At 41.3% G+C, this 13,864-nt stretch overlaps 1 protein-coding gene across 1 annotated transcript in view; it reads right to left on the minus strand.

Annotated features, from left to right (window-relative positions):
- Window positions 1-13,864, minus strand: part of fam189a1 (family with sequence similarity 189 member A1) — a gene marked incomplete at its 3' end in the record, with an annotated part of 166,674 nt that overhangs the window by 27,544 nt on the left and 125,266 nt on the right. Inside the window, exon 3 of the mRNA XM_080730836.1 lies at window positions 1,599-1,709. Coding sequence (XP_080586962.1) covers window positions 1,599-1,709 — 111 coding nt within the window. The remainder of the gene's footprint in view (window positions 1-1,598; window positions 1,710-13,864) is intronic.

The raw sequence follows: 13,864 nt of genomic DNA on the forward strand, positions 1-13,864 counted from the left end.
TGCTATTTTTCAATAGTTAAAGTACCCAGGGCCCAGAATTTGGTGCGACACCCTTGGCCCATGTGAAACATTTTGACATGAACATTGTTGTGACACAAACAGAGTAAAACCTGCAACACTATGCCAGACAAATGGACGCTCCAGATGGAGGGCGATTATGTTTTCCTTAATAATTAAAACATGAGCTCCAGTGGGTGATCAGTCACACAGCACTTAGTCCTCATATTAATAGCACTGTGCCAGATTTTTCTGTTACTTTCTTTGAACTGTGAAATGGAGGAGCAGGCTCATGCAGGATACACAGTAAAATCCTGTGTGTTGGACCCAATGGATCCAAAAGTAGTGTAGTGGAGGTATACTCAGTGAAATCCTGTTTAAAGAACCCTTAAAAGTCTACTTTTACACCCCGATTTAGATTAACACTCAGGATGTTTAGTTTAAGGGAGGATAGAATTGTAAGATTATGTATTATTATTATTATTATTATTATTGATGTTTATCAATGATCATATTTTTCTATTTTCTGGGAAAAATGTCATAGCTGTAAAATATAATAACTCTAAAAGGCAACACAACTCTAATTTGTCATGCTACTATAATTGTTGGTGTTAATATTTGATTGACGTTTTAGGCGAAATTCAAAACATTTTATACTACCATGTGTTCGCAACTCTCAATGATTTTCAATTTGACTGCATATCAATAGATTCTTAGTGTGAAATTAAATGCTGGGATAAAGTCTTTATGGGGAGACAGTAGTGAATAGCCTGGCAACAGCCCCTCAATCTCTAGCCACTCACGAAAAGTCTCACGAAAATTCAGGCTGCTGTATTTTATAACAGTAAATTAACAGTTGTGGTTTTGTCAGACAGGTTTCTTTGCAATGTGACATAGCCCTGTTTACAGATTGCTGTATTCCCTTCAATTTTACACAAATTTCTTAGTTTTTAATTGTTTTCATTTTGACACTGGCTTTGGCAATGTAAATGTTCTCTCATGCCAATACAGCTCCTTCAGGGGCGCTGGAAGTGGGGTGCTGAGGGAGCTGCAGCTCCCCTGGCGGTGGGAAGGAAAAAAATATATATATATATATATATTTTTTTTTTTCAGAAGGGAAGTCAAATTTAAATCCCGCTTTGATGGCACACCATCTCATTGTTGCAAACTAACACCTTTGTATATGGGGAATAAAAAACAGTAGAAAACTGTTACAAAAATAATACCCGATTTTGTAGTGTGTGCGTGAGTGACTGTGTGTGTGCATGCGTGCTGTGTGTTGCACTGTGTGCTAAAATAACTAGTAACTATATAGCTCCTTATATATAAGCACCCGAAACCGTAATAAAAATAACCCAAAACCGGATAAAAAAACTTGAATTTTTCGGCGTGCGGCCTTTGGCCGCACGCATGAACTCCACCAGGCTCAGCTCCCCTTGGGATTTGGGAGTTCCAGCGCCCCTGAGCTCCTTTGAATTGAACTGAATTGAAATTGAAATTGATAACATGTCTCAAAACATTGTCATTTTAGTTTGGAGCCTATATGGTGAAGGACACACGAGGTGTCTGGGGGAGAAGGTTAATGGGGGTTCCGGTCTCACCAGCTGGCAGTCTTCTAGAGAGTTGACCAGCTGAGCATTCTGACAGGACAGGATAGAGCCGGCAAGGTTGAGCATCACGCACACTGCTGACAGGAGCATGAAGAACGTGATCTGAAACAACAGATTGAAGGGGAGATGAACAGCGTTAGTAAGCAAGCATCAAAGGGCATTGCACACACATCCAAGTGCCCATGTGCCAGAGGTGGAAGAAGTACTCAAATGTTTTACTTAAGAAAAAGTATCAACTGCAATGTATAAGTACTCTTTACTTACAAGCAAAAAGCCTGTGTTCAAATGTTACTTGAGTAAAAGTACAAAAGTATTGGCATCAAAATATAGTTTTAGTACCAAAAGTAAAGGTACTACATTTTTTGAAAATATCCGATCTACAAGCGCACAACGCGATCGCGACGCGTTGTGAGCTTCTAGATCAACTATTTTCAAATTTCCTACGTATAAAATAGGGCTAAAAGTTATTCATGTAAGGTTTTACCAAATTATAATTGATATCTGTAAAGTAACTAGTAACTAAGTTTTCAAATAATTGTAGTGGAGTAAAAGTACAATATTTGGATCCGAGATGTAATGGAGATGGAGTAGAAGTAAAAGTATTGGAAATTGGAAACAGTCAAGTAAAGTACAAATACCTCAAAAGTGTACTTAAGTAAATGTACTTAGTTACTTTACACCACTGCCATGTGCAGGACAAGAAACAGTGCACAAAAAAGAAAATAAGGCCTGCACACAGGTGAAATAAGCTCCACTGTTTTGTTGTGTTCCACGTTTCGATCAAGAGCTAATTCTTCTTGATGAAGATCTCTTGAAATAGAAGAGCATTAGTCAGATCATCAAAAAGGTTACAGTATTGCTTGCAGATGATAAATTCAGCAGTTAGTTACTAACTTAGAATTTCAAGGTTTGTGAGATTCAGTGGTGTAAAGTAACTAAGTAAATTTACTTAAGTAATGTACTTAAGTACAATTTTGAGGTATTTGTACTTTACTTGAGTATTTCCAATTTCCAATACCTTTACTTCTACTCCACTACATCTCGGATATTATAATATTATACTTTTACTCCACTACAATTATTTGAAAACTTTAGTTATAAGTTACTTTGTAGATCTACAAGCTCACAACGCGTCGCATCGCGACACGTTGTGAGCTTGTAGATCTGCTTTTTTAAAACATTTTGTACTTTTACTTTTGGTCAATTCTTTCGCACTTTTACTCAAGTACATTTTGAATTTCTGACTTTTACTTTTTACACCACTGGTGAGATTCTTATTATAGATAGACATCTAGATATTGATCCGTGGTTTACTGTCCAATAATGACAACCGATTGATTTGACCAAATGACCAGAGAGGAAAGCACAGATGCCAATAGAAATCAATAAGGTGTTTAATTTTAAACCAGTGAGGCCTGAAGGCAATCAAACATTATGGCACAGCTTTTCACTAAACTACCCCATAAACCACAGTGGTATTTGAAGGCCTGTCTGATGCACAATATAGAGGAACTAATATTTCGAATACTCACTCTGTCGCACGCACACACGCACGCAAGCAAACACACGCACTCTCTCACGCGCGCGCGCACACACACACACACACACACACACACACACACATACGCTGCACGCCGGCACACCAGCAAGCACGCACCACTCCAATCTCTTTCTGGGTCCGCAGGCTGATAGATCTGAGGACTAACTACCGGCTGCAATCTTGAATCTTTATTCTCTTGATTCTCCCGCTGCATGTCCTCTCAGCCCCCTACTCTGTCCAAAGTCTTCTCTTTGTTTCTGAGCTGACAGTCCCAGGGATATCAAAGCCGTTAGCAGAAATACAGAGAACCTTTCAGGCAGCCTTAAATGACTGCTCAAGTGTAGCCGAGAGGACACATTACTGACAGTGGGCAACCACCTCTTCCTATCCAGTAGATCACAACCACCTCTCCCTATACAGTACAGAAGAGAAACCATGAACTAGTATGACCACTAGATTAAAATAATGTATATTTCTTTTGCATATTAAGAAGTGTAAAAGGAAGGAAAACAATTAATGTTTGATAACCTCTTGTCATCGGAAATAAATCGAGAGCCCTGCTGCCGCTGGAGAGTGGAGGGAGAAGCTACAGACACGGCTAGTGTGAGAGCAGATAAGTGGCCAATTGCATTTTAGGGAAGCCAACCTAAAAGTACTCAGTACTTTATAGCCTTCCTAGAAATGTACTAATGTACTAAAAATAAAATATTTTGTCTTGGAAATGTACTAATCACATAATAAGTATTAAAACAATTGAATACTCAAGAAAAGTTCTGAACCTCAGAATATGTACTTAAGTACAGTACTCAAGTACATTTACTCCGTTACTGTCCACCACTGACAACACCTCAGCAATTTACAGTAGATTGGTGAAGATTGTACTCCCAATGTAAAGGAGAGGAAAGCTATGTCACTTTCTTGGTCTGTCAGTTCCAGTTGGAAGATTCATCAGCATTCATCAGGCACTGGGAGCGCAAATAAAAGCCAAACTACCAGGGCAGTAAGACCATCAAATAAAACAATGACATAATTGATTGAAATAAGTGTTAAGGATTATTGTATTTAGTATAACCCATCAGTGAAATTAATAAATGATCTGTTGTTTACAAAATAAATAATTGGTATTTGACCAATATTTGTACAAACTCCTTAGTCGAACATTCATACACACTCACATCAGCCCTGGACAAAGCTTTGAACTCTTCTGAAGATGGAGATTCGGAGTGAGGGGAGTTAAGAATTCAGAATCTCACCAAAGACACTGGTGTCTAAAAACTGTATTGACAGGAAAGAGACAGCTGGGACACTGGGACAGTACCAGCAGGGCATCAAGGCCACAGTGGCCTCAGAGAATATCTTTTTTTTTTTTTCTTTTTTTTTTGAGGGTCATAAGGACAAACTGAGGGGTCATGGGAGCCATGACCTTCATGGCCTTCATGAAATTCCTGCCCTGCATGCAACATAGTAATTCATTCAAAGTCTGACAATTGCATTTAAGCTTTTAAAAGCAAATCCTAAAACGGGTGTTCATTTCTGAAAATTATCTGCATAACGACTCCTTTCTACTATTGGTATTTTAAGTACATTTTGATACCTTTGTACTTTTACCTTTGTACTTTTACTCAACGAACATTTCATTTAACTTTTACTTGTAACAGTATTTCTACATTGAAGTATTAATACTTTTACTTAAGTAAAGAATTGACTCCCCCTCATCAAAAAACAAAAAAAAAGGAAAAGGGAACGGCTCCCTGCTGCGAACCATATCCCATCGTTCATTTCAAGGAGCTGTTCAAAAGACTGGATTTGTTCGCGAACGTCCCATCTCTAATAGACAGACAGACAGACAGACAGACATACAGACAGAGGAACAGAGGGTGGGGAGCAGAAAGAACCGGAGGTGAGGATGCTATAAACAGATGGAGTGATAAGTTTAAGTGCTTTTCACCATGCCTGAACATTGAAAGATTAAGAGGGTGAAGGGTGGAAAAAACCCGAAGGAGAGCGAGGGAAGAGAGAGAGCAAGAGAGAGGGAGACAAGGAGAGAGAAAGCAAACGTCGAAGACAATTATTCAAACTAGCCCTTACCCGTTCAAAGATATGAGCTCCGAAATGATGTGCAGTGTGTGGGTTATGGGATGTGCACTGTGCACACAGTATATGAGGGATGGAAAGTAACTGTAACTGGTGCTTGCATGCTAATATGTAGGAGCATCAATGTAAGAAATACCCGTTCCATTTAACGGCTACAGAGATACTGTGTACCGATCTGCATGAGGGGCCAGAACCCCCCCCCCCCCCCCCGTGTGTGTGTGTGTGTGTGTGTGTGTGTGTGTGTGTGTGTGTGTGTGTGTGTGTGTGGGTTTGTGTGTGATTGTGCATGGCCTGAACAACAGCGCCCCTCACTTAACATGTGTGGTCACAAAAGGTACTGTAGTGTAGGCTAAATAGATATAGATACACCATAAAAATGATAATATACAGCATACGATTTGTGAAAGTGACAAACGGGCTTCACAGTTATGTCAGGTGTGTTCATATGCTTATGGTGATGCGATTTCAGATCAATTGCTCCAGCCACTGAGGAGAAACGCTGTGACAGACACTCACTCAGACACTCACTCACTCAGACATTCGCAAAATTATAGTATAGATAGAATGAAACAGGTGGGGAGAGAGAGACAGAGAGGGAGAGAGGGAGAGAGAGAGAGAGAGAGAGAGAGAGAGAGAGAGGGAGAGAAGGTGGGGTTATAGACACACACAGTATACAGTAAAATCCTCTATCCATTTTATTATATCAACACCCAGTCAGTAGGCATGTCACAAATGATTACATACTATAATGTAAATGCCAAATCGCAATTATTTAGGATAATCACAATTATTTAGTAAATCCACAAGCCTACAGTATGAGAAAATTGCATCATAATTATCATTGCTTGACACTGATTGCGACCGTAGGTTGCATTTACAATGAAAACCTGCAGCTCATGTGCGTCGTTCAGTCAGTCAGTCAGTCTCTCAGTCAGTCACGCCTCATGTCACTCTCCATATATGGCGAAGACAGAAATAATTTGCAATATAGGCCTTGCAAAGCTGGTGTCATACTGGGATGCCCCTCCCCCGGCAGCCATTTTGAGAGGGTCGGGGGATATACACTAGCTATAGCAGCAGGGCTTGACATTAACTTTTTGAGGCACAGTGTCGTCTGGACAGTCTTTTTTCCTCTTTTTTTGTACACATAAATAAGACCCCTAGGCCCCCTCCACTCCACAGTCCATAGTTTTCATACAGCACAATGTTGCTAAGAGCATCACAGAAAAAGTGAAACCAAAAGCCACAGCTATATAGTAGCAGGGCTTGACATTAACCTTTTGAGGCAGAGTGTCCTCTGGACAAGTACATTTCCTTTTCACTTGTATAGGCATTAGGCACAAAAGTCACTTTGTTAATTTGCCATTTCCCAGTCTTTTTGTTTTATTTCTTTGGACAAATAAATAAGACCCCCTTGGCCCCCTCCACTCAACAGTCCATAGTCTATACAGCACAAAGCTGCTCTGAGCATCACAGAAAAAAGTGAACCCAAAAACCACAAGTACATTTAAAAATGTTCCTTAGAACTAGTATGCTGCATCATGCATGCATTGAAGCTCAACATTATTTTTTATTTGATTTGTTTGCACTGCAGAAAGGCTCATAGACACTAAGCTTGTCCTTATGAAAAAATCCTTATGAACAAGTTAATTAAAAATGTACTTGACCCTGGGTGAAAAATGGGTTACAAAATCGTGGGATAAAGATTTAAGGAAAAATAATTAAATATATTTGTGGCTTTTGGTTTCACTTTTTCTGTGATGCTCTTAGCAGTGTTGTGCTGTATGCAGACTATGTACTGTGGAGTGGAGGGGGCCAAAGAGGTCTTATTTATTTGAAAAAAAAAAAAAGACTGAAATGGCAAATTGGCCAGTGACTTGTGCCTGGACAAGTGAATGGGAAATGTACTTGTCCAGATCACAATGTGCCTCAAGTTAATGTCAAGCTCTGCTACTATAGCTAATATATATCCCCCGACCCTCTCAAAATGGATGCCGGGGGAGGGGCATCCTAGTATGACATCAGCCTTGCAAGGCCTATTGTGACTCACGTCACGGCAACCACACTGCAAATTAATTCTGTCCTTGTCCCTTTTATGCCATACGGTATATATGGAGATCCCTGATGTCATCAATATTAAGCTCTTTTCTGGGAATGCCCATATATGGACATATTGTCTCTGTTGTTTCAGCGCGACCTCGCCGCTTCTCGCCCTTAGGGCGTCTTACTGGTATATATTATATATTTATAGAAAAACTGATATCAATCGTTAATCACAAGTCTTTGAATGATAATTAAACGTAATGTAAAATGTCATGATCGTGGCAGCCCTACCAGTTAGTATTTTATTATGTGGCACCACAGCTACTCTAGAATACAAATGGAATGGAATACAGTAGAGTGACAAAACCACATGCCATGTAGGAAGGTTCTGGCACTGGAGAGGAACAAAGTGAAGAAAATACATCTTTTAAGATGTTTTCGTTGTGTACGTTTTTATGGTGGCAGCTGTTAAAATGGTGCCTCTGCCTTTTAAAGAAGTGTTATGCTTATTAAAATATGCCTATGATCATTATATCATGGAGACAACATTTATATTCATAAAAAATCAAACCAAGTTTCAAGTGAGCGGTGGTGTGTGTGTGTGTGTGTGTGTGTGTGTGTGTGTGTGTGTGTGTGTGTGTGTGTGTGTGTGTGTGTGCGTGCGTGCGTGCGTGCGTGCGTGTGTGCGTGTGCGTGGCCATGTGTGTGTAGCAGTTCATTTCAGGGTCGCGTGTGTGCGTGTGTGTGCGTGCGTGCGTGCGTGCGTGCGTGTGCGTGCGCGGTATTGCAAATGCAGTTCATGTTCAGGCTACATACCCAGCCACACACATAGATAGTAACAAACCTACACACATACTCACACTTAGGAGTGGTGTGACCACCGCTCAAAAAATTAAAATAATAACGCTTGCACATGAAAATTATGCAGATAGATTTCTGCTGCCAAGCTGGATTTGTGTCTACAATATACATTCACCACACCTGAGTGCACTTATTATGTAAATAAATCTAGTACTGCAAATACCACTGAACTCACAACGTAATATATACCCTGTGTGTCTGTCTGTCTGTCTGTGTGTGTGTGTGTGTGTGTGTGTGTGTGTGTGTGTGTGTGTGTGTGTGTGTGTGCGTGTGTGTGTGTGTGTGTTCGTGCGTGCGTAGAGCACAAATCCCTGCCAGGAGGCATGCCCTAATAGTAATAAATACATCTATGCAGTGAAATTACTATCTAGAGCCATGAAACAATAGACTGGCATGTGATTACCTCTTGTATATGTTCTCTCCATGCGCTGCCACATTGTTTGGCTTCCTCCATCTTTATCTAATTTCTCTGACATTCAAATTTCTCTGCAATCTTAATTCTCTGTAGTCCAATTGTTAATTCCTTGAGTCAGTTATGTTTTTTATTTTAATATATATATTTTTTGGGGGGGGGCTTTTTCTGCCTTTATTGATAGATAACCTGTAGGCTGACAGGAAACGGGGAGAGAGATGGGGGGATGGGGGCGACACGCTGCAATGGTTGCCAGGACCCAAGGGCCGCGGTCCGCCTACCCACCTGGATCAGTGGTCCTCAACCTTTTCAGGCCGCGACCCCCAAAATAATCATATTTTAACTGGGGACCCCCCACCCTGACGAGCACTAAGAGTTGAGGCATTACATTTCGTTTAACACGGTTCTATTGTGAAAATAGCAGATCTACATGTTCACCTTGTAGTGAATTATTAGTGAAATAGACACTCCACTCCACAGTCCATAGTTTTCATACAGCACAATGTTGCTAAGAGCATCACAGAAAAAGTGAAACCAAAAGCCACAGCTACTGTATATAGTAGCAGGGCTTGACATTAACCTTTTGAGGCAGAGTGTCCTCTGGACAAGTACATTTCCTTTTCACTTTATAGGCATTAGGCACAAAAGTCACTTTGTTAATTTGCCATTTCCCAGTCTTTTTGTTTTATTTCTTTGGACAAATAAATAAGACCCCCTTGGCCCCCTCCACTCAACAGTCCATAGTCTATACAGCACAAAGCTGCTCTGAGCATCACAGAAAAAAGTGAACCCAAAAACCACAAGTACATTTAAAAATGTTCCTTAGAACTAGTATGCTGCATCATGCATGCATTGAAGCTCAACATTATTTTTTATTTGATTTGTTTGCACTGCAGAAAGGCTCATAGACACTAAGCTTGTCCTTATGAAAAAATCCTTATGAACAAGTTAATTAAAAATGTACTTGACCCTGGGTGAAAAATGGGTTACAAAATCGTGGGATAAAGATTTAAGGAAAAATAATTAAATATATTTGTGGCTTTTGGTTTCACTTTTTCTGTGATGCTCTTAGCAGTGTTGTGCTGTATGCAGACTATGTACTGTGGAGTGGAGGGGGCCAAAGAGGTCTTATTTATTTGAAAAAAAAAAAAGACTGAAATGGCAAATTGGCCAGTGACTTGTGCCTGGACAAGTGAATGGGAAATGTACTTGTCCAGATCACAATGTGCCTCAAGTTAATGTCAAGCTCTGCTACTATAGCTAATATATATCCCCCGACCCTCTCAAAATGGATGCCGGGGGAGGGGCATCCTAGTATGACATCAGCCTTGCAAGGCCTATTGTGACTCACGTCACGGCAACCACACTGCAAATTAATTCTGTCCTTGTCCCTTTTATGCCATACGGTATATATGGAGATCCCTGATGTCATCAATATTAAGCTCTTTTCTGGGAATGCCCATATATGGACATATTGTCTCTGTTGTTTCAGCGCGACCTCGCCGCTTCTCGCCCTTAGGGCGTCTTACTGGTATATATTATATATTTATTTATAGAAAAACTGATATCAATCGTTAATCACAAGTCTTTGAATGATAATTAAACGTAATGTAAAATGTCATGATCGTGGCAGCCCTACCAGTTAGTATTTTATTATGTGGCACCACAGCTACTCTAGAATACAAATGGAATGGAATACAGTAGAGTGACAAAACCACATGCCATGTAGGAAGGTTCTGGCACTGGAGAGGAACAAAGTGAAGAAAATACATCTTTTAAGATGTTTTCGTTGTGTACGTTTTTATGGTGGCAGCTGTTAAAATGGTGCCTCTGCCTTTTAAAGAAGTGTTATGCTTATTAAAATATGCCTATGATCATTATATCATGGAGACAACATTTATATTCATAAAAAATCAAACCAAGTTTCAAGTGAGCGGTGGTGTGTGTGTGTGTGTGTGTGTGTGTGTGTGTGTGTGTGTGTGTGTGCGTGCGTGCGTGCGTGCGTGTGTGTGTGCGTGTGCGTGGCCATGTGTGTGTAGCAGTTCATTTCAGGGTCGCGTGTGTGCGTGTGTGTGCGTGCGTGCGTGCGTGTGCGTGCGCGGTATTGCAAATGCAGTTCATGTTCAGGCTACATACCCAGCCACACACATAGATAGTAACAAACCTACACACATACTCACACTTAGGAGTGGTGTGACCACCGCTCAAAAAATTAAAATAATAACGCTTGCACATGAAAATTATGCAGATAGATTTCTGCTGCCAAGCTGGATTTGTGTCTACAATATACATTCGCCACACCTGAGTGCACTTATTATGTAAATAAATCTAGTACTGCAAATACCACTGAACTCACAACGTAATATATACCCTGTGTGTCTGTCTGTCTGTCTGTCTGTCTGTCTGTCTGTCTGTGTGTGTGTGTGTGTGTGTGTGTGTGTGTGTGTGTGTGTGTGTGTGTGTGTGTGTGTGTGTGTGTGTGTGTGTGTGTGTGTGTGTGTGTCTGTGTGAGTGTGTGTGTGTGTGTGTGTGTGTGTGTGTGTGTGTGTGTGTGTGTGTGTTCGTGCGTGCGTAGAGCACAAATCCCTGCCAGGAGGCATGCCCTAATAGTAATAAATACATCTATGCAGTGAAATTACTATCTAGAGCCATGAAACAATAGACTGGCATGTGATTACCTCTTGTATATGTTCTCTCCATGCGCTGCCACATTGTTTGGCTTCCTCCATCTTTATCTAATTTCTCTGACATTCAAATTTCTCTGCAATCTTAATTCTCTGTAGTCCAATTGTTAATTCCTTGAGTCAGTTATGTTTTTTATTTTAATATATATATTTTTTGGGGGGGGGCTTTTTCTGCCTTTATTGATAGATAACCTGTAGGCTGACAGGAAACGGGGAGAGAGATGGGGGGATGGGGGCGACACGCTGCAATGGTTGCCAGGACCCAAGGGCCGCGGTCCGCCTACCCACCTGGATCAGTGGTCCTCAACCTTTTCAGGCCGCGACCCCCAAAATAATCATATTTTAACTGGGGACCCCCCACCCTGACGAGCACTAAGAGTTGAGGCATTACATTTCGTATAACACGGTTCTATTGTGAAAATAGCAGATCTACATGTTCACCTTGTAGTGAATTATTAGTGAAATAGAACAGTTTTAATTGGTACATGTCTATGAGTTTTCATGTTGCCATATTGTAACCGTTTTAGAAAAGCAATAAGCCACGTGAGAGGGTTGGAGACACTCGGCTTCGCCTCGTGTCTCACGATGCCTCTCAGCCGTTATAAAATACCAGGTAACCACATGCCTCTTGTGGCTTATTGCTTCACTTTACCACTAGTCTGCACCACCTGAGCGCCAAAAGGCAATTCTGCATACGTCGGCCCCTACATTATAATGAAGTTATTTTATTTTAACAAAAAAAAAAAACGAAATGAGCGTAACACTGTTAGTTGGAAAAAAGTAAGAATCACTCCATTTAAAGATGTAAATCACTGGTTTCTTTCAAAACTGCCCTGAAAAAACATCTATCAGGAGACCACAAGGGGAGGTAGAGATGGCAGAGATGAATCTGTTCATAACAGTGCTGTGACAGATGTTTGGTAAACTTTGAGTAATACTTGGGAGTTCCGACAAGATGGCGACCGAGTAGGACGCGTTTGTTGAGCTCTGTAGAGGTGCAAAGTTTTCACATTTTTAAGCCCATTTTTTACTGCCTTTATAGTTCTTTTGAGACTCTAAACGCCAAAACACTGGTGAGTGTCTGTTTTTGCAGTTGTTTCGTGTTTCATGCCGAATACGATTAACACGAGGTCGAGGAGTACCAGGTCTCCGACCGCAAACGCTGACAACATGGCTGGCGCAATGCAGGGCGACGCTGACGCTCCGGTTACAAAGAGCATGCTGCGCGAGGTCCTCAAGGAATCACTGAAAGAGTTTATGGATGGTTTTATTCAACCCATGATGCTTGGCTTGGAGAAGAAATTACTGAAGAAGATTGATGACTTCGGAAAGGAGCTGCGTCCTGCAGTCGCCACGCTGAACACGACCGTGGCTGAACATGGGGAGGCCATTGAGAACTTTGGTTCCTCCATGGACAGTTTGCAGATGTGTATCACTGAATTGGAGAGAAGATGTGCTAATCTGGAGGAGAAGCTCGTCATAGCAGAAGACCGGAGTCGTAGGAACAACATAAGAGTGATTGGGATCTCTCCTGGGCTAGAAAAGGCTGACCCAGTGGCCTTTATCCAGTCTTTTTTGCAGAAAACATTCCCCGACGAGTTTCCCGACTCCCCCCCGGAGGTGGATCGTGCTCATCGGACCGGCAATCCACGTTCTGATAAGCCAAGGGCTTTCCTGGCAAGGATCCATTTTTTCCGGGTAAAGGAACGCATACTCCAGCTCTCCAGGAAAGCAGGCCAACTGACATACAATGGCAAAAGGGTGTATATTTTCCCCGACTGGTCTGCTGAAACATCAAAGAGAAGGGCAGCTTTCGGGCCAGTAAAGGAATTCCTACGTTCCATCACCGCGGAAGAGGTTAAATACGGAATAAGGCACCCGAGCAAATTCTGGATAACCGTGGATGAGGCGACTTCTACTTTCAACTCACCCAAGGAAGCGCTGGCCTTTTGCAAGGATAAGTTCAAGACTCCAGGTGCTGCGGACGAGACTCTAGCTACGCAGGATGATGAGACGACAGTTACAGAGAACTAACTTTTACCAGGGACACTTTTGCTTTTGTGATCGCGTGCTTTCAAACACATTCTGCCGATGTGATATCCTTTTGCCTTTAATGGACTGTTGGTAAACTGGCTGGGACTTTGGAGATGACTTTTACGCAGCGTCTTTCTTTCCTCACTCTCTCCTCCTCCTCCTCCCCAAAGGGTGAGTTGTTAATGTAAGCCTACTTATTGTTTTGGACTCATCATCTGACTTGACGTTGTGTTTTCAAGTGTTTCGTTTCATAATGCCTATTTTATTTGTATTGAAGAGTAAGATATATTTTATTTTTTAATAAGATCTGTAAGCAGATGGGTGTTACTCGTTTTAATTTAGGTTACCGCAAGGAGAGAGGATTTAGGGCTGATAAAGCTATAAGCATAATTCACTGTCTTTTTTGTTTGAATATAATGGACATTGTTCTTGTTATTATTGTATTCTTTTTCTTTGCTCTTATTGAGCGTTGTGCTGCTTACTATATAGGTCTAGAGGGTTTTATCTCTCTCTGTTAAGCTTTGTCTAACGTGTTCCGTGTCCCGGTTCCGAGCCTGCTCTCTCTCTCGTCTTCCCTCTGTGTCTCTCT

The sequence above is a fragment of the Nannobrachium achirus genome (assembly GCF_963921795.1).
Source record: "Nannobrachium achirus genome assembly, chromosome: 7".
NCBI classification, from domain to species: Eukaryota; Metazoa; Chordata; class Actinopteri; order Myctophiformes; family Myctophidae; genus Nannobrachium; species Nannobrachium achirus.